The sequence below is a fragment of the Alternaria atra genome (assembly GCF_907166805.1).
Source record: "Alternaria atra isolate CS162 genome assembly, contig: 25, whole genome shotgun sequence".
In the NCBI taxonomy this organism is placed as follows: domain Eukaryota; kingdom Fungi; phylum Ascomycota; class Dothideomycetes; order Pleosporales; family Pleosporaceae; genus Alternaria; species Alternaria atra.
The window spans coordinates 1,083,446-1,103,960 of NW_025091323.1; the positions used below are offsets into that span (position 1 = coordinate 1,083,446).

General features: G+C 52.2%; 5 protein-coding genes across 5 annotated transcripts; 3 read left to right on the forward strand and 2 right to left on the reverse strand.

Moving 5' to 3' along the window:
- Positions 1-1,111: 1,111 nt before the first annotated feature.
- ALTATR162_LOCUS5352 (uncharacterized protein) lies at positions 1,112-3,757 on the forward strand (the record flags this gene model as incomplete). Its single annotated transcript, XM_043312971.1, has 1 exon — positions 1,112-3,757. One exon carries the CDS (start codon positions 1,112-1,114, stop codon positions 3,755-3,757), a length of 2,646 nt encoding a protein of 881 aa, XP_043168906.1.
- Positions 3,758-4,224: 467 nt separating this feature from the next.
- Positions 4,225-8,472, forward strand: ALTATR162_LOCUS5353 (uncharacterized protein; the record flags this gene model as incomplete). The annotated part of the gene is made up of 2 exons (XM_043312972.1): positions 4,225-7,414; positions 7,466-8,472. 2 exons carry the CDS (start codon positions 4,225-4,227, stop codon positions 8,470-8,472), a joined length of 4,197 nt encoding a protein of 1,398 aa, XP_043168907.1.
- Positions 8,473-8,667: 195 nt separating this feature from the next.
- Positions 8,668-9,705, reverse strand: ALTATR162_LOCUS5354 (uncharacterized protein; the record flags this gene model as incomplete). Its single annotated transcript, XM_043312973.1, has 1 exon — positions 8,668-9,705. One exon carries the CDS (start codon positions 9,703-9,705, stop codon positions 8,668-8,670), a length of 1,038 nt encoding a protein of 345 aa, XP_043168908.1.
- Positions 9,706-10,757: 1,052 nt separating this feature from the next.
- ALTATR162_LOCUS5355 (uncharacterized protein) lies at positions 10,758-12,197 on the reverse strand (the record flags this gene model as incomplete). Its single annotated transcript, XM_043312974.1, has 2 exons — positions 10,758-11,641; positions 11,705-12,197. The coding sequence occupies 2 exons, from the start codon at positions 12,195-12,197 to the stop codon at positions 10,758-10,760; spliced, it is 1,377 nt and encodes a 458-aa protein (XP_043168909.1).
- A 4,056-nt stretch (positions 12,198-16,253) lies between these two features.
- Positions 16,254-18,509, forward strand: ALTATR162_LOCUS5356 (uncharacterized protein; the record flags this gene model as incomplete). Its single annotated transcript, XM_043312975.1, has 1 exon — positions 16,254-18,509. One exon carries the CDS (start codon positions 16,254-16,256, stop codon positions 18,507-18,509), a length of 2,256 nt encoding a protein of 751 aa, XP_043168910.1.
- Between the last annotated feature and the right edge of the window lie 2,006 nt (positions 18,510-20,515).

Genomic DNA, 20,515 nt, shown 5'->3' on the forward strand with positions numbered 1-20,515 from the left:
GAGGAAGACTTGTTGATGTAGGCCGCTCGACGCGTGTTATTGCTGAGCTCTGATGCGCACGAGCGACGCCTAACAGCTCTTCAACTTTGGCCATTCGGTGCTGAAGATCTTCGAGCGAGTTCAAGTGCGCACTGTCAGAAGTACTCGATAGTCGAGGACGTTTAACTTTCGATGCAGCCGGTGTGATACCGTCTCGATTGTAAGTGCATGTCTCAGCGATGGATGCTTTCGTGCAATTTTCGCATGGAGTTGTGCGATCGCATTTCAATTTCTTCTCGCGACACCTCAAGCATGAAACAACTGGTCGAGGACGTTTTGGTGGCGACGCGTCGTCCATGTTAACGCCGTATGTCCAGGGTTGCAAGTTGTGGATGCGTCTCCTGCCAAGTTGAGCGGCAAGCTAATGCTCGTCTGCGGCACAGTTCAGGCGTCCCACGTGTACCCCTGGCAAAGACGAAGACGGCTCACAGGCATTGTCGAGGCGTAGAGTGCATTTGCCGTCATCTGAAGTAGTTTTCAGAGAACGCGACAAGTAGGGCAATACGAGCGAAAGCGTCTTCGCAATCTTGTGAGACTCTCGAGCAGAGATATTGCAGAGGTATTCGAGAGACAATGCTAGAGGTGCCGGAACCTATGAGGATGTCTGTCGTAACAAGTACGCCATGATGCGAACCATGGTTTGCGAGCTTGCGGCACGTGGCACTGTATCAGCGCTGGCACGTGAGACTTGATGGTTCTACTCAGGTACGGATTGTCGCGTGGTATTGAATTTGAAGGCGTAGGTACAGTCCGCAGTATGGAAGTCTGGAAGGCGGGTGACGTCTAACTTCGCCTAGGCCTCTGACCCCACAACTAAAGGTCCCTGAGTAGCAACGGCGAGATTTGCCCGCCATCACAACACGTAGCTTCACTATCCTCGAATAGCAATTGGCACACATTCCACACATCAATTGCGCCTCCCAAAAACTTCCCTTGGTACATTGAACCCATTTTGGCATCTCCTTCAGGTAAGTGCAAGGGAACAGCTGCGTGGCCCCACCTGGCATCTGAAGCTCTTTGGACACAGTCGCTGACAGCTCCCCTCCCGTTCTGCAGTTATCCGACGTCCATCATGAGCAACCTCTTCGAAGCGAAAGTCAAGAGCGTCCTTTCTGGCGACACTGTCGTCCTCCACAACATCAACAACCCCAAAGCAGAGCGTACACTGAGCTTAGCCTTTGTAACTGCGCCACGACTGCGACGAGAGGGCGACGAGCCCTTTGCCTTCGAGTCACGCGACTACCTGCGTCGTCTGCTTGTAGGCAAAGTCGTCCGCTTCCAAGTCCTGTATAAGATACCGACCGGTGCAAACCGCGAATATGGCCTCATCGTCACACCGAACAAGGAGATACTTCCGCAACAAGCCGTCGCTGCGGGCTGGGTGAAGCTGCGAGACGATGCCGGTCGCAAGGAAGACTCAGACGAAGCTGCCAACCTGCTCGAGCGACTTGCAGTAGACGAGGCACGCGCCAGGGCCGACTCCAAGGGTCTCTGGGCTGAGACTGGCGGCAGGATCACCTCGTCTTCAGAACTGAGCGATCCGCAGAAGTTTGTGGAACAAAACAAGGGCAAGGACATTGACTCTATTGTTGAGAAGGTCCTCTCTGGCGACCGCCTCATCGTGCGATTCCTCCTCTCGCCCACCGAGCATGTGCAAACAATGGTCCTCCTCGCTGGTGTCCGCGCACCGGCAACACAGCGAACAAATCCTTCCGACGGCAAGGTCCAACCCGCCGAGCCATTCGGTGACGATGCGCAACAGTTCGTTGAGACAAGGCTATTACAACGAGGAGTCCTCGTTGAGGTTCTGGGAACAACGCCCAACGGCCAAATCGTCGCAGACGTCAAGCACCCTACCCAAGGCAGCATCACACCTTTCCTGCTTAAGAACGGATTGGCCAAATGCACCGACCACCACACCACACTCCTCGGCCAGAAGATGGGCGTGCTCAGGGGCGCCGAGAAGCTGGCAAAGGACGGCCGTCTGGGTGTCTACAAGGAACACGTCGCACCCAAGGTCAACAAGGCAGGCGAACAAGAAGCCACCGTTAGCCGTGTTCAGAGCGCCGACACCATCTTCATCCGGAATAAGGCGGGTGCGGAGAAGCGCATCAACCTCAGCAGTGTCCGTCAACCGAAGCCTACCGATCCCAAGCAATCACCATGGGTAGCCGAGGCAAAGGAGTTCTTGCGTAAGAAGCTCATCGGCAAGCACGTCAAGTTCCACGTAGACGGAAAGCGACCAGCGACTGAGGGCTATGACGAGCGCGAGATGTGCACCGTCACCTTCCAGGGCAAGAACGTCGGTCTGATGCTTGTAGAGAGCGGCATGGCTTCAGTCATCCGCCACCGACAGGACGACGCCGACAGGAGCCCCATCTACGACGATCTTCTCTTGGCCGAATCCACTGCACAAGCTGAGAAGAAGGGCCTCTGGTCGGATAAGTCGCCCTCTGTGAAGCAGTACGTCGACTACTCGGAGTCGCTCGAGAAGGCCAAGCGTCAACTCACTCTGCTTTCGCGGCAACGCAAGGTACCGGCCATTGTCGACTTCGTCAAGTCAGGATCGCGCTTTACTGTACTAGTACCTCGCGAGAACGCCAAGCTTACCTTTGTCCTCTCCGGTATCCGCGCACCTCGATCAGCGAGGAATGAAAGCGAAAAGGGCGAACCATTCGGCAGGGAAGCCCACGAATTTGCTAACCGCCGCTGCCAACAACGAGACGTTGAGATCGATGTCGAAGACTGCGACAAGGTCGGTGGCTTCATCGGCACTCTATACATCAACCGCGAAAACTTTGCAAAGACTCTGGTTGAGGAAGGTCTGGCTACGGTACATGCCTACTCAGCAGAGAAGTCTGGCAACGCGAACGAATTATTTGCAGCTGAGCAGAAGGCCAAGGATGCACGAAAGAACCTGTGGCAAGACTATGATCCGTCTCAAGAAGAAGAAGATGGTGAGGCAGCAGCAATTGCTGAACCCACTAATGGCGACGCTGAACCATCAAGGAAGGCAGACTACCGCGATGTTATGATCACTCACGTTGAAGATGATGGAAGACTTCGTCTGCAGCAGATTGGTAGCGGCACATCAGCTTTGACATCCCTCATGAGCGCCTTCAGCAAGTTCCATCTCAATCCAGCAAACAGCTCTGGTCTGCCAGACGCACCCAAGGCTGGCGAGTTTGTAGCAGCCAAGTTCACTGCCGACGACCAGTGGTACCGTGCGCGCATTCGACGCAACGACCGAGAGAACAAGAAGGCCGAGGTCGTTTACATTGATTACGGTAACTCGGAGACGATCCCGTGGACCCGCCTTCGTCCTCTCTCACAAGCGGAATTCCTGCCATCGAAACTGAAGCCGCAGGCTGTAGAGGCTCAATTGGCGTTTGTTCAGCTACCCGGCAACTCTGAGTACCTAGCCGACGCTGTTAGCTTCATCTCACAAGAAACAGCGGACCGTGAGCTTGTCGCAAGAGTCGAGGCTACTGAGAAGGATGGCATGCTTTGGGTGACACTGTACAACCCCGACCAGAGCAAAGACGGCACCGAGAGCATCAACGCCGACATTCTCAGCGAAGGTCTTGCCATGGTGCCAAAGAAGCTGCGGCCATGGGAGCGCTCCGCCAGCGTGCTTGCTGCAATGAAGAAGAAGCAGGACGTGGCCAAGGAGGAGCGCCGCGGCCAGTGGGAGTATGGTGATCTCACTGAAGACTAAGCGTCTACGTAGTTTGTCGTTACAGACCAAGTAAAGTGGCAGCACAAGTGAGAACAATGTAGCAATAGCAATAAAAGCATGTATCACCATTCCCAAACAAGCAACCGTCTCGAATACTTGTCTGCTAGCGATAGTGCCTTGTGATGAAGCCCTGCTACGGTAGCTGCCGAGGTGGAGGCGCAGGCGGAGTTGAACGACATGTGATTGGCGGCTTCGGCGGCGTTGTGTGTCTTCCCCCACCCGTCCACGGGCAGCGCGCTGAGGCGGTGCTAGGGCTGGCTGTAGGCAACCACCAAAGTGCACCCCAGTCAGACTGAACACGGGTCTTGCGCCATGACGACCACCTTCCAGGCAGGCGCGTTGCAGACTTCCTTCATGTCTTTACATACCCACACTTGATATCCCCTCGTCCTCGCTCGTCGCGTGTCAGAACACCCGTTGCGACAAGCCTCAAGCCAGTTGCGACCATGGAGACCATCAGTCGACTACCCCGACGCCTGACACAACTCTACTCCGACACCAAAACCACATGCGATGCCGTCGTGGAACAGGATACCAAAGACATGCCCGAGTCGCACGCGCTGCATCGCAAGTTCAGGATACAGAAGGACCGGCTTATAACATGGGGCGTCGACTGGAGCGACAACTCCAAGGGGAAGCAGGGCGACATCGACGACAGCGTGGAAGAGGCAGGCATGACGGAGACGGTCACAAGTGTGCTTGGCACCATCAAAGAAATCCTCGACGAGGCGGAAAAGATGCACCCGGGCACATCTGCTGCGGGTGGGGGAAAGACACTGTCTGGAGAGAAGAGCCGACCTGACCTTCCCTCGTGGGCGGCCGCCGACAGGTCACGTTACGAGGACCTCATCAAGGACCTTACCACTTCCATCGACATACTCTACGATCTCTCACGGAATCGAAGAGCCCAAAGAAGCAATGAACGTGGTGTTAGTCCAGGAAAAGCTGCGACGCGTCCCAGCACATCTACTCCTGTATTCCTGTCGCCCGACTATAATGCTTCTGACCTGACGCTTGTCAATCCAGCCACCTTCCCTTTGAATGCACATACCCTCAAATCTCATCTTCCACCAAGACTGGATCCTGCAGACCTGAGCCTACCTGACGAAGAACCTCCACCATACGAGAGCGTTGGGACTACTTCTGTTCGTGTCGTGGGTCGTTTGCGGTCTCGTCACAGCTCCACGAACCCCTGGAAGACGGACGGCAGTAGGAACATAGAGACTTGCGTTCTGGTTGACTATGCATGCTACGATCCCGCCTATCGTCTTACTGAAGTATCTCCGCCCACAGAGCGCCTTGAGAGCCTTCTGTCCATATTGACGAAGCTGTCCAACAACCAATCTTTCCACGGTACCCTCAAGTGCCTTGGTTATTTCGAAGATCCAAAGCAGCCGCGTTTCGGCCTTGTCTTCGAACTACCCACCTCAGTCTACTCGGGACCAGCTGATTCTCACAAACCAATCGAGGAACTCAAGCCAGTTACACTGCTCAGTGTATTACAGACGGGCTCCAAGTCTTTGCACAACTCCAACAGTGCCACTCCGCCACTTGAAGACCGCTTTCGCCTGGCCTTCACGCTCGCCTTGACATTCAGTAAGATTCACGGCGACAACTTCCTTCACAAAGACGTCAACAGCACCAACATTATGGTCTTCAAGAAGACCAAGAGGCATTCTGCCAATAGCAGAGCGTTACAATACTCGCTGCGATCACCCGTCATATGTTCCTTCGATCTGTTCTCCGACTTTGACATCGAGACTCCCAAGACAACACCAACATTGAACATCTATCGGCATCCCCAGGATCCCAAGTTTACTGGAAGCAAGGACCAAGAATACAACGCCAACTTCGATCTCTATGGCCTGGGATTGGTACTGCTTGAAATAGGATTATGGGTGCCTTTGCTTGATCTTTGGAAGCAAAAGTACACCCTGAGTGACTTCAAGCAGCGGATAGAAGATGTGTACATTCGTAGGCTCGCCTCAAAATGCGGAACAGCCTATATGCAGGTGGTGCGCGACTGCTTCTGGGCAGCCGATGTCAAGGGCGATAATACGATCGATGTCCCGCAGGTCTACACCCGCATTCTTACCAGATTGCAACGCTGTTGCATGCTCGACGAGTCTGAACCTGGTTTCGACTTGAGCGAACTGAGACCGGGTGCTACACCCATACAGCAAGCATCTCCATTGAAGCGCAAGAGCGTGAGTCAGCCACAAATCGCAACCGATGCTCAGTCAAGTCCGTCGTATAGGAGTGCAAAGCGATGGGCACTAGAAAAAGGATCACAGGCTCTGGAGAGGACCAAGTCTCTTTCAAAGAAGTCGCCGGATCTCTCATTAACTCGCAATCCATCCCGGAGCTCGCAACACTCCATTCGAAAGAGCATCTCCGAAAGTCTACGCATGATGAGTCCAAAACAGGAAGCATCAGAGATGGAGTGGGAGCAGAGAGATCCTCTAGAAGAATCAGGTACTCTTGTCGCAACCCCGCCAAACTCGCAAGACCCCAGCGACAATTCTTCTTTGTATAGGGAGCGTGTGATAACCGCCGCGTCAACGATTCAGCGCGCATGGCGACAATCACGCAACCCTCCCAATCGAGGCGCAATGCTTCAAGACTACAAAGACAAAATCACCATCATCCAAAAAGCCTGGCGCCAGACAAAGCAGAAACGGAGTAACAATACTGTCTCAGCCCTCGTCAGTGACGGACTCAGACACTGGCCGCAAGCTACTCTCGGCTACCCTACACCTGAACCCGAGCTCCAAATCAGGACGGTAGATTCAAGTGAGAGCTACGTTACATCCTCAATACAAATCGAGACCGACGTGGAACCCATTTCTCGGCCGAAACTTCGTCTCTTCCCCGTAAAGTTCACGCCCGAGATTGTGGATGAGTGGCACTCGTCTATGTTGCCCCGTCTTGAGCGCCTGATCGAACGTGCGCTTAAAGACTCCGAAGAGACTGTCAGCATTGATCTTGTCGCTATCGGAGAAGTGCTAGAGAAAGCCAAGCCTACTGTATTCGTCACCTGTACCAGTGTTGCAAAGGTCAAAACCATTCTCAATCGTCGCTTCCGCTATGATGAGAATGTGTATGACCTTAAAGTCCGGAGGGGAAAGATCAGGCGGTCCAAGATGAGCCGTTCCTCGCGCCGCACTAGGCCACCCCATCGATCGATGATGAACACAAACCCCTACGACGCCGACATGCCTGTCATGAACCCCTACCATCAGGAGCGCCCACTGTGTGGGGCTTCCATTGGAGCTTTCAACGGTGAGCACCTGCCTCCAGTGTCCTATGGTGGAGTCATCTTGGTCGATGATGAGCCACTGGGCATGAGTGTCCATCACCTACTCGACGCACCATCTGATGATGAGGATGACGTCGGTGAGGAACCCGATAGCCCCTATCCGAGTGATGTGATGCTATCTAGTGCAGCGAACAATCCTTGGTTGATGGGAATGGGTGCGCAGCCAGATCTTTATCTAGAGTCGGATGAGCCTGCTGCAATGTGGGATCTTGAACTTTCAGATGACGAGGACATGAAGAGTGAAGATGAAGACGCTGATCTTGATTCCCTCGACTTCTCTGATAGCGAGCTTGAATCTGACGATGACTCTGCCGAAGGTATGTCATTCGGATACTTCCAAAAAAAAACTCAAAAACTAATTGTTTCAGACATGGCAGATTCTATCGTCTCACGCGCGACCATGGGCGACATTGATGGTGTTGTTCCAGGCGAAGGCGAGGAGATTAAGATCACGCAGCCAGCCATCGACGACGTCGACGCAGACTTCTTCCCCAACGAAGAAGATCGCGACGACGACCATCTCTCCTCGCACGAACTGGGCCACGTTCATGCTTCTTCCGGCATTCGCCGCTGGAAGCGCGACGGTATCCTCCACGAAATCGACTGGGCGCTCCTCAAACTCAAAGAGGATCGCCTCCAACCATACAACATTTGCCAAGGAGGCCGCCGCTTCTGCATGGGCAACATGACACCCGAACAACGCGCCATAGCCTCCAAGCTCGAAAAGCCAGTCAACCGCCGCAATTTTACGCCGGAAGAAGACGAGTACCCCAACGGTGTGGCTCCCGCATCCTCCCTCGGTGGTATGTCTGTGCATTGTTTCGGCCGCACAACAGGCCTCCAAGGCGGCATGGTCAGCAGCGTCATGTCCGCCGTTCGCATCTACCACCGTAAATCCTTCTCCCGCTCCTGGCACGTCGCCGGCGGCTTCGGTAAAGGTGGCGACAGCGGAGCCTGGGTCGTGCAAAACGGCCACCACAAAGTCATCGGCCACGTCCTTGCATTCTGTCACAAGAACCAAATCGCCTACATCTGCCCTATGGAAGTCCTCCTAGAAGACATCAAGCGCACACTAGGCGCCAAACGCATCTACCTCCCTGGCTCTGTTGAGCAGACGCTGTACAAGGCCAAGAAGGCTAGACACCATGACGTCATCGAGGACCTGAGTTCGAGGGTTCAGGGTCTGGGTATTGTGGATTCTGCGGTTGATGTTAGGGAGAGTTTTGGGTCGGGGCCGCCGGCCAATGGCGGCTTGTGGGAGAGGTTGGAGAGGGAAGGGAATAGCGATAGGGAGAATACTAGATCGGCTATGAGGAGTAGTATCATGCGTGTCAATGAGGGGAGGGATGGAGGTTTGGAAATGAGTGTTAAGTAGGTGTGAATTGGTTGGCGTTGGTTAGGTGTTTGGTAAGGACGGCATTGGATGGGGGAGGGTATACCCTGTTACTTCGTTATTTATGTTCGAATCGCAAATTATATCGTTATTTTCATCTGGAAGTGCGCAAAACGTGGAGTGGATGCAAACAAGGAAACCTCTCTGTTCAAGCTCTATACCACTGGTACAAGAACGTCAAGTCCAAATCCTTGTCCCAATGTCCTTACATACGCTCTCAACATCCTCTCCTTCCCCCAATCTCGCCCAATACTCTTCAATCTCAGCCGGATACCCCGTTTCGTTGAGTGGTCTCATCCACTCATTCGCCTTGCTCCGCGCTACTCCGCCCCAGTAAGCCATCCTCTCCGGACGTTTACCGTCTCGGTTTGAAGCAAAGTGGATGAGCAAAGACGCAGGACGTGCCAGTGGTGGTTTCTCGGGATGTGCTGGATTAGGTGGAAAGCCGTTGAACCATCGTTGGGGCACATAGGCAACGGCAGAGGAGAAGTATGGCCGTCTGATAACCTCTTCCATGGCACTCTGCTCACTGTACTTCAACTGTATGTCTGGATCATACTCTTTCAGGCTAAGTGCAGCGGCGAGGAGACGAACCGCCCATTCGTTTACTCTAATGAGGAAGACGCCGTTATTGAGACCATGTCGATCATTTGTCACCACGAGATGGACGTCTTGCACCGGTGGTAAGAAGACGTGCAACGGTACATTCGGGTTCATCAAAATGGTATCGCGGTCATGCCAGAAGAGCCACTCCAACCGTTCCGCAGCCGGCTTAGCAAGTTCAGCTCCCAGGATCGTGAGCAGAAAAACGTGTTTGGACCAGAGACCAGGAAACATGCGTTCGCGGAGTATGAATTGAGGGTACCCGTGGATGTCATTATGGACTTGGTGCGAAGCGATGGCGGCTTCATAGACGGGATCCTCGGGGCCAAATGACGCTGTTACTTTGCCAATGCGAGGGGAAGACTGCGATGATAACGAGGGTGCATGTGAAGCGGGGATTGAGGTAGGCGCAGGAACATGCGTTGGTAGGATCTTGCTTGAGACCGTTGTTCGGGTTGAGAGGAGAAATACGAGACTGAAGCCTAGAACGAACAGTCCGGCGTATTTCAAGAGTCGATATGGTGATGCTCTTCGAAGAGAGTACCGAGAGCAGGGAGGTTCGCTATCGATGGACCACTCGCTGGATACGGAACTGCGCCTGCTTTCGCTCATGATGAGTGCTGTGCTTCACAGCTACAAAGGTGAGAGATCAGCGTCATAGGGTATGGGACTGTCTGAATACAGCGATGAAGAGCTGTGGCGTACACACGAACGAAAATGTCAAAGGAACGAATCAGAAGTTACTTGAGGTCTTGACGTTTTTCTTTTTGCGATTCCGAGGAGTACCATGGTCTCGGAGGTTTTCCACTGCCAGGGCAGCCGGGTAACATGCCAATCGTGCCCAGCGGAGGACAAGCCACCCCGCGTTCAGCTAGTGCCGCTAATTGCTTATATGGTGGCGCATGAAACGCGTACGTGTCTTGAGGCGTCGGAGTATGCGTCTTTTTTCCCAAGGCTTGTAAGCACTTAGTACGGTAACGACACAAGCTTGAGCTATCGTTATTTCCGAGGTAGTCTTCAAGCTGTCTCGGTGAAAGCGTCCAATGCTGAGCTACTCATAGAGAACGCAGAGTTCAGGCATGACCCCATCAGAAGCAGTCGCGAACTGAATGGTATCGGAAGCATCATTCGCGAACTCACACCCACAGATGCTGGTTACGTTGCAGCGCAGGAGACTGGAGCGATGGACACTAGTAACGTCAGGCTGTCCTGCGGCTCTGCCAAGCCGCTAATACTACCTAATCTCTAACACAGCAAGCCACCATCTGAAACTTCAACCTCACAGCAAGTCGACACCTCCAAGCCTGCCAAAGCGGATATCTTCCAGCCAGGTGTGATTTCTCCCAGTGTGTTGAGATTGATTCCAGGATCGACGATAGGGGAGTACGACTAGGAGAGTACACGACGGCCTGGCATCGATGCATGTTAATCCTTGGTACTGGCCCAGAAGCTATGGGAATGAGACAGTAGATGGCCTGGTTGGCTACCTATTAGCATCTCTCAAGAACATACAGATCGTGTAGCCATGGCAGTGGAATCGTGACATATCGTTGCTTTATATGGTCGTTACACAGACTTGGCTTATAGAAGAAAGGAGACTCGTCGCAATATCCAGAATCCATGTACGGCAAGATCGGTCAAGAAGAGAAGACCAATCTTACCGCTCACTTGGCTAGGACTTTGTTGATACCGTCCAAAGTACCAACCTTACTGAGGTCGTTTGGAGTGTCAATCTTACTAGCACCATTCGACGCATCATCCGAATACCCACTGTCCGACTCCGCCCTACCGCTCATCCTACAGCCACACTCTGGTGCTTTCACTTGCTCCGATGTCTTCATCTGCTTCGGTATCCTCGACTTCTCCCCACCATACCGCACAGTCGTCATACTAAAGAAGGTATTCCCCGACAGATTCGCCCACATACCCCTCAAAAACTCCCACGTCTCTTCACTCAGATTCTGCGTCTCGAGCCGCTTCAACTCCTCCCAGAGCCACTGTTCGCGCTGCAGTAAGAGGGCGTACGACATTTCCAGCGCAGAAGCTTCGTTAGGGAGACCGAGTAGCTTTTGCACGACGGTGACGAAATTGATGAGGTCAGGACATTCACCTGTACGGTAGGCGCGCGCTTCTTTCTCGTAGCTGTAGAGGTCATTGGCGATGGAAAGGTGCTCCGTCGCAAGTTTCATAAAGTGCGCAATGGCGGGTTGTTGGATATCAACGCTGGATGCTAGGGAGAACTTTACGGCGGCGAAGGTCCAGCCTGCGCAAATGTTTCCGTCGCGGAATGTGAGATAGTCCTCCAATGATGCGAAGGTCTCTGGGGGATTGATAGATTGGAGTGCGTGGTTGCGGAGTTCTTTGTACATGTCTTCGCCTCCGTTTCCTTTTTGCGCATCGGCGGCGCGTACGTCGATTGTGACTTGGTCAAGAAATGCTTGCAGAGGTGTCTTTGCGAGTTTGGATGTGTATTTGGGATCCTCTAACCGCTTGCAGAAATCGTCGATCAATGCGGGCACTTCCTTGTCGCCTACTACCTCGCTCCGGTCTGGTGTTTGTGTTAGCTACTTGGTCTAGAGCAGAGCCACGAGAATGGATTGAGAGAACATACCGTCGAAAAGAAAAAGCAGGCAGGCGAATATAGCGATGAGTTCGTATCGTCGTGCATCTGTGGTAAAGGGATACATGTAACCTGGGCAGCGCAAGACACGGTGCTTGAATCCAGGACGAAGTTCCCGGCGTGCAATGTCTTGAATGGACATTCCATGCTTCACAGGGAGGTGTTCATCATCTTCCTCGCTGGCAAGAAGAAATATTGTTGTTCTCGCCGCCTCCATACCCTCTCTCCAGAACCGTGATTCGTACACATCGGAGATGGAGCTGCAGTAAGGAACGTCGCATATGCCATTGAGCGGATTGAACGTATTGAACACGCGCTCCTTGGTATTGTGAACCTCTCCTCCGCCTCTAGGGAACGAAACAACGCAACGATGAATCCATGGCGGATTGGACTGCAAAGGGTTGTGCAGATACCGTATAGGGCAGATTCGGTCCTGCTCGGCCTCACCAACAAGGCCTGTAAGAGAATGGTCAGGAATAACCATGCTGAAACAATCAAATCCTTGAACACGGAAGCTATAGAATTTCCTCTTCACTTGGGCTTGTAAGACACTTATGGGCCAGAGACACGTATTGCATGTATTACGAGTCAGCGCCTGCGCTTGGATATCTTGATGGAGACCCAGTATACCAGGGTGGGATCCCGGAGAAGTTTCTCATGTCGGCAAATACCCCTGCGGGATCAGCCGTTACAGCTTCCCATTCTTGTCGCGCTGGATTAACGGCTATCGTGCCTCGACTAGAATACGTCCTAGACCGCCTTGAACGCTTGCAAGTCCCCACATCTTGTAAGAGGAAGACCACTGATTTCTCTTCTTTCCAACATGCTGGCCATCCTGTCATGCGCATGTGAGGCACAGCCCGGGATTTGCTACACTTTCGCGTAGTTTGAGGGATATATCTGCCGTGAAGTATCTGATCCTGAGGTCCAGCCCATCTTGCGCATGACAAAAAGGCCCATGGCTTCTGCTGTTTATCAACATTTTTCACTCCAACGCCACTTCAATGGTACGGAAGTGCTTACGTACCGTACCGTCTACCGCGGCTGCCGCGATGCCTAGTTTCGAAGATCGTGTCTCGTATGCAGTCCCCTCGGTGTTGTTTCATCCCTGCTCACCCACCGGAAAAAAGGGTCCAGAAAACACTCACTCTCCTCGTGAGAATCTGATAATGGTTATCTATGTTTGCCAGGTTCTGTTAATTTTGCCAAAATAGCAGTATTAGGGTGTGGACTTCGTTGTAGGCGAGTGAAATGGGGCATGAGTTTACGGTGATCTACTACTTTTCCGTCCAACCCTCCTGCCCATTACTCGTGTCTACTCGCGATTCCCAGAAGCGATCATGCGACAGGCTCGGTGTTTGTCCGCGAACCACTTTGATATACACTGTGTTCCATGGGGCGAAACTCGATAAACCTCTTCGTGTCGGTTCTTCACCGCTTTTTCTCAGACGAGGTTGTTCCAATCGTCCAGAAAGATGTAAATTTCAGTCGAGGTGGTGCCATCAGGTCTGTGTTCATTGTGCATAGTAGGGAGATGTGTGGCCAGTAAAATTTTAGGCGAGAGGAAGTGTAGAACGATAGCTGGTCGTACCTGATAAGCCCGATGATAAGCCGAATGACAACTGGCAGACTAGAGATGCTCTAACTGTTCGTAGAGTATACGGTGTTCACTTCTAGCCGCGTATAGATCGTATCCGGACTTATGGGCCCAAGATGTCCAGGTGAACAGTTGGGTCTCGTCTTCGGTGACGCGACTCCAGTATCAGTTCTGGAAACCATCGCAACTCTCTCCGGTACCAAGAGCCCGTAGGACGTTGAACCAAGCTAGACCTGCAATTGACTTCGTGTCACGGATCGTATTTGGCGCGATGATCGTAATCCATCGGTGGAGTCGAGAGTCGTCTTGTGGTTCGGCCTGTGGCGAAGTTGAGAAGTTCTGGATGCGAACTTTTTGTGTGCGTAGGAAGATGGAACTTATTCTTAGATGATTTTCTTAGGAATCATGGCGAGCCATGCTCCTCTTCGGGGTTTGGAGGTCGGTTGGGGAAATTCGGTGATGAGAGGCATAGGTATCGGTATCACTGCTTATCACAACGACTCATCATCACACACGCATTTATTGGCTTCAGTAGATTGCGTGTATGGTTAGACTTAACATATGAGTCTGGGTACCTGTTAACCCCGAAATGTTAAAAACCTTTGACATAGCAAATATGCCATGGACTCACCAGCTTTCGTGCAACAGCATGGCATCACAAGAACATGGCGCGCACCATGTGATGACCATGACAGGTTCCTTATTCACTTATTCTCGGTCTTCCAATTGTATCTTCTCTTTTACTGACAGTGCTCTCACTTCTCGAGGTTAAACGGGCGGCGGCCTGTGCCCACGAGTGAAAAACCGATGCGTACGACGGACATTGTGGTTGATGGGGACGGCCTCAGGGTTATATATTCTATACTCTGCCAAGTGAAGGAGTCCCCTGCTAAGATTGCGGGAAAAATCGAAGACATCTCAATACCCGCTACAACGGCCTTGTATTTATTGGCTCTCCAGATAAGAACAATGCAAAAGTGTGGGTAGGAGGTGGTCATGCTTCCAACATGCTCGTCGCGCACTCCGAAGAATTTGTACGAAGCCTGGATTTGGATGCTCGGGGGACTTTGGTGAACACCCAATCCTCCCGAGGTCTCAAGGTCGCTGAAAAGAGTTACATTTAATGGAGCTTTGAAACCGAATCTGACTGTCACTTCATGTTTGAAGTTGCGACGATTAAGTTATCGAAATTTAACACGGACATACTTTAGATGAGCTTGGATGGTTCAAACATAATCAAAGATCTTGACTGCGACACGTTCAGCGCCGAACACGTCTACCAGTTGTTCTTCTGAAAGTCATCGGATATGGTAACTAGAGATCTCATGTCGTAGACAACAGCTGGATCGCAAGTCTCGTCGTTTCGGCTATTACCATATCAAGGTCGTCCTCGATCAGCGTCGCTCAAGCACCTCTTCCAGTGAGGAAGTCGCAGCAACAAGATGCTATCATAGAGGCGCTCTTGAAGTGTCAGTAAATCTCTGTACAAGCTGAAGTGGCGTCCAGTGATGTAAACACACGTTGCTGGAACTAGATAAGCGGGACAAATAAGGTGGCGCAACATGCTTGAACTATAGCGTTGTCGCGCGTTGAAGAATAATATTGGTAATTGGATACAACCGCCATGCAAAGTCCTGTCTTAAAAGCTTTTATACAGGCTTCCTTCGTCAAAGACATCTCGATCGTTGCCTCGAAACTTACCTAGGTACTGTCAGAACCTCCCGGAGCTTTCAAGCTTGCATTCGCGTATCTATGAATCTTTCATAATGTAATGAACCAAGCACGTGCTTTGAAGGCGTTTACAAAGCTTCGTATCGCTGGTCTGATATCTCCGTGTACGGATGGTTGGGCGCTAGTGAGATCTAAAAAGGAAGCGCTAGTGCAAGAACAGATGTGGCGCAGCCCCTGAAGTGGTCTATTCTTTGGCGAACACAGCACGAACATCATGCCCACGTAGTCATGATTCCGACGCGGTCTTTGGTATGTTGCCACTGCTAGGGGAAAGAATAGGATTTACTTCCGACAGACAAATATGAGGTTGTTCAATCATCTGCGTCGCTGTCCACATTACACCTCGGTAGCATACTGATTATTGCCACTCAACGACTTACAAAGAGTCGGCAACCTCAGTCAACTATCAGCCGAACTGAACGTGCGTTCAACGGAGACGGGATCCTGTCAAAATCCACACTATTGAACACGCAATGACCACCAGGTCTAGAATTGAGGTTCAAAAATAAACATTGGAACCTCATTGGATGGTAGAAGCACAATTACTGTTCTCACGACGAGCGCGTTGCTAGCAAGATCACAATTGACAGCATATATCGGGGTATCAAGCTTTCGGCCAAGTGGAGAGACATCCGCCCAAACGGGACCCCTAACCTTCCGCCCGACCCGCCGCCTAGACTTGTAGCATGCATAAAGATGCTTTTGCAAACTCAGTGCGCGAGTCTCTGGTACAATAGAAGCAGACAAGTGTTTGATAGACGGCTGAAGTCCAAGATACCTCGTTCGATATCTCGACAAAGCTCTTCCTCTGAGAGTACTTACTGTTCTTGATGTGTCGGTCTGGATAGTAGCGTTTACGTCCGAAAGCTTATTCTTCGTATTCGTAAGTACATCTGAGTTGAAAACCAATACCGAGTGGTATGCTCATGCGTTGCGCACGTGTCGCGTTCTAGAGCTGAACACCCGCGAATCCATGATAGCAAGCGAGCGATAGACTCTCCACCTCAGGGGCGTGTCTGCCCAGGAGATGTTCGTTTGGTGAGTATATATGGGAATTGCATCTCGCAGTTCTTTCTTTCATCCACACTTTCTACTTAATTATTAAAACCTCTTTCCTACACTCGTTTTTTCCTATACTATCTTACCCCAGTCACTCGTTATACACGATCATATTCATATTTAATATCTAATTAAACAACCACCACCATCACAATGAAGTACGCCCTAATTTTCGCTGCCACTGCAGCTGCCTACGAGGCTTATGGCGGATACGGCGCGGATGCTGAGTCCAGCTCCGTTGTCAAGCCAAGCACCTCCGCGAAGCCCATCGGATACACCACTATCGTCCCAGGCTATGGCAAGCAGCCAGTCACCGTGACCACTCAGCACCAGCCGTACCCCACCTGCGTGTCTCCCGCCTACGGTGGTAAGGATTGCGCCAAGTGGGACGAGGACGCCTATGTGTCGACTGTGATCAAGGACTACGACAACAACTACGCTACGATCACCAAGACGGCGCAGCCCGTTGTTGTCTACCACACCACGAAGACAATCACCCACTCCGCCACTGCAACAGGCGGCTACGCTGCACCTACCGGCGCTGCATACAAGAACGGCACTGAGGGCTGCTGGTACGAGTTGTACGAGAAGATTGAGGAGGTGCCATACAACCAACTTGGTCCTCACGCGCTTCCCGGATACCCCGGCTCCGGCCTCTACAAGGAGGGCGAGAAGAAGCAACCTGTTAATGTTAAGGAGTACAAGGGCGGAAAGTGGTCTGAGTACGTCCACGAGTACTCCTACGGCACTCCTAAGCCTGAGGTCACTACTTATGAGAAGCCCGGTGTCTACACAGTCCCTAGCAAGGACGTCACCATTGACCACCCTGTTACCTACCCAGCTGAGGCCACGAAGACTGCGAAGGCTGGCGAGACTTGCACCTACGGAGGTCAGTCCATTGAAGCCAAGCAGACCGGTTACATCACTGGCGCTTACGCTGCCTATGAGACCAAGGTCAACGGTGGCAAGACTGTGACCGAGACTGTGATCAAGCACACCACAATCTATGCATCCACCACCGGCAACTATGAGGTCGCGAAGCCCACAACCACCGTGTACGACCACGACACCGAAGTCGCATACCCAACTGCTAAGCACTACGAGGCTGGTGTCTACCACCATGAGGCCAAGACTGTCACCATCACCAAGCCTGGACAGGCCTACACTTGCGAGTACGAGCAGACCAAGAAGTACGAAGCTACGTCGACCCCCAAGAAGAGCACCGACCATGCGGCCTACCCTACCTCCACCCCCGCTCACGACAACTCTTACGGCCACAACAAGCCATCTGCCACCCCTAACAAGCCTACTGAGGGTGAGAACAACCATCCCTCATACCCTGCCACCCCCAAGCAGCCTACTGAGGGCGAGCACAACCATCCTTCTTACCCCGCTACTCCCAACAAGCCTGTTGAGGGTGAGAACAACTACCCCTCCTACCCTGCCGGTCCGGTAAAGGGCCACCCATCTTCCGTTCAGGAGTCGTACCCGGCTTCTACTCCTGCCACTATCTACACCAAGCCCTCCTACAACGGCGGAAACGCCTATGGCGACAACGGAAAGCCAACCACGGCTACTGTCTCGTCTAAGGAGCATGCTTACCCTGAGTCTACTCCCGCCTACGGCACTGCTTCCTCAGCGCCTGCTTATGGCGCTAGCTCCTCAGCTCCTGCCTATGGCACTGAGTCCTCCGCGATGGCCAGCTCCACTCCTTGTGAGAGCAGCAGTGCTTCCGTTACCCCTACCAAGTCATCCGATGTATACAGTGCTTCTACCCCAGCTTTTGAGTCTTCCATGTACAGTGCCTCCAGCCCCGCTGCGGCTAGCTCTACCCCTTGCGAGAGCAGCACTGCTTCTGTCACCCCAGCGAAGTCTTCCGGCTACAGTGCTTCTACTCCCGCTGCTGTATACACTAAGCCATCATACAATGACAACCACGGCTATGGTGAGAACGTCAAGTCGACTCTCTCTACCATCTCTACCAAGCCCTACCCTGAGTCTACTCCTGTAGAGCACTACCCTGCAAGCGCCAGCTCCACTCCTTGCGAGAGCAGCACCGCATCCGTCACACCCGCCAAGTCATCCGATGTATACAGCCAGGCTACACCTACCCCGGCCAAGTCTTCGGCCTACAGCACTGACGTTTACGGTGAGGCTTCGTCGACCCCTTGCTCTTCCTCTGTACAGTCGACCCCGACTCCTGTGCAGCCCACATCCGCCCCTGTCTACGACAACACTCCCTACCCCGCTGGTGCCACCTCTACTCCTTGCGAGAGCAGCGACAAGCCTTCCGCTACTCCCGTCGTTCCTGCCGCCTACCAGCCTGCTCAGGGCTACACCAAGCCCCAGACTGGCTACACCAAGCGTGGTGGATTGAACGAGCGTCGCAAGATCGCTGCTGCCAACTAGAAATGTAAAAGGTTTTCTTCTGTAAATATTTCGTTGTGTTGAGAATGTGTTGAGCGGTAGATGGAGAAAGCGGATGCAGTTGGAAGATGTGTATGTAGAACTTAATGGAAAAACTCCATTGCATGAAATCACCTGAAACACGATTGCGCTCAATTTGATGTACATCTGATTACAAAGAGGATTGGGGGACTCATGAAGCCTTGGCGTCTAATCGTAAGCCGTGATACTGGAGAACAACGAAGGTCTCACGGCGGAGTGCTGGCCTGAAGATTTTTGAACCTGAGCGTTAGCGTGATAAGAATTGGCGACTCGATTTTCTGCTTGCATGGAGTGGAGGCAACCACAGCAAAGAACGTAGAAAGTCGGGGTGGGGCGAAAGAGGGGCTCAAGTTTAGCTAAATAGTGATGGCATCACAATTCTTTCTTTACGGCCATGACAAACGGTCTGATTATGAAATGATTATCTGTCGCGCGTTGGATATATAAATGCAAAATTCCACAATTTTTCATCAAGCATTCTTGGTCCAACGGTAGGATAATTGCCTTCCAAGCAATTGGCCCGGGTTCGAGTACGTTCTATTCCATATCCATTATCACCAACACACAACTAACAAGCAACAGCTCCCGGAGGATGCATAACATCCTTCTCCACAATTGCGAGATGATCACTTCTTTTTTTAACTTATTCTGTGAAGGCTGGGTCTGGTTTTTACGACCATGCGCTCACCTAGCCAGCTCATGATACCTCTTTCTTTTTTGTATTCTCAGCTGCACTCTCAGCTTTCCATCCCTTCACCTTATCTGCTGTGCGCATGCAGGCCTAGAATAGGCGAAAGTCTTGGACGCGACACCAAGGTGCGGGGTGTTGGTTTGTTATTAAGCATCATGTCGCTTCTGGCTGATAAGCCTAATAGAGACTTTGGTGCTCGTGAGCTTGTTTTCCACACAAGACGCGCATGATCACTTCAGCTCCCAGACTGGTCTGATACCACGTACATTCCGTCAAGGAGAACACAATGGTCCTCGCAGGACTTTGCAGCTCGGTGGCAGTCTAACGCAGCATTGCGTAACAGTTAGTAAAGATCTCGCTCTACTCCGGCGCTATTCATGTGTTCGATACAGAAGTACCAACTAATACATTGATCGCACAAACAAGTTCCAACGAGCGCGAAGTAGCCACTGTGACGGAGACAAGTATTCGCACCCCTCAAAACCGGTGACCCCAAAATCGCGGTTTAGAGACATACCATCTGCATTCATTGGCTTGCGGCTAGCCCTATATTGCAACGGGAGCCTCTCATGGTCTGGGTTCTCGGTTAGATGCGTTGGCTTTGCAGTGGACGGTGGGGCTCTAGACGCTCGTTCCGAGGTGGGGAGTCGGTCAGCTTGCTTGAGGAACATAGCGAACTGGAGGCCCCGCCTGACATTTGAAGCATCTGATTGGGTGTAATGCTGCAAGATTGTAACAAGTCACCGACATCTTGTTTAAGTTGCGATATGCGCCAAGTATGTGCTGAGGACACAGATCAAAGGAAATGACGAGCATCCTTTGAGGCGTAGGTGTTATATATTGTGCTGACGGCCTGACTTTTGAGCCTCACATCCGTCTTCTGCAGTCATCTTTTGTCACCTTCGTCTGCAATAGGCTGCTACTTTCATACGCAGAGACGAAGAGCACTCTGCGCACGTCTCAACTTTTTGAATCTCCACGTATGACCAACATGGCATCTCACAATCAACCCATGCCGCTGCCGATCCGAACAAACACTGTCGATTCACAAAAATCACAGTCGTCATCGGGTCAAACATCCCCACCCTATTCCCCAGCATCACCAACGGCCCGCACGACTGCTTCGCCGACCGAGGAGTCATTCTTCGGCGCCATTTCAGCACGCATCCGCGGTCGCTCACGAAGTCGCTCTCGTGGAGCCACATCTCGCAAACGCTCCAAGTCGCCCATGGTCATGCCGCCCGACCAAGCACCTTACTCACCAGGGCGTGCTTCC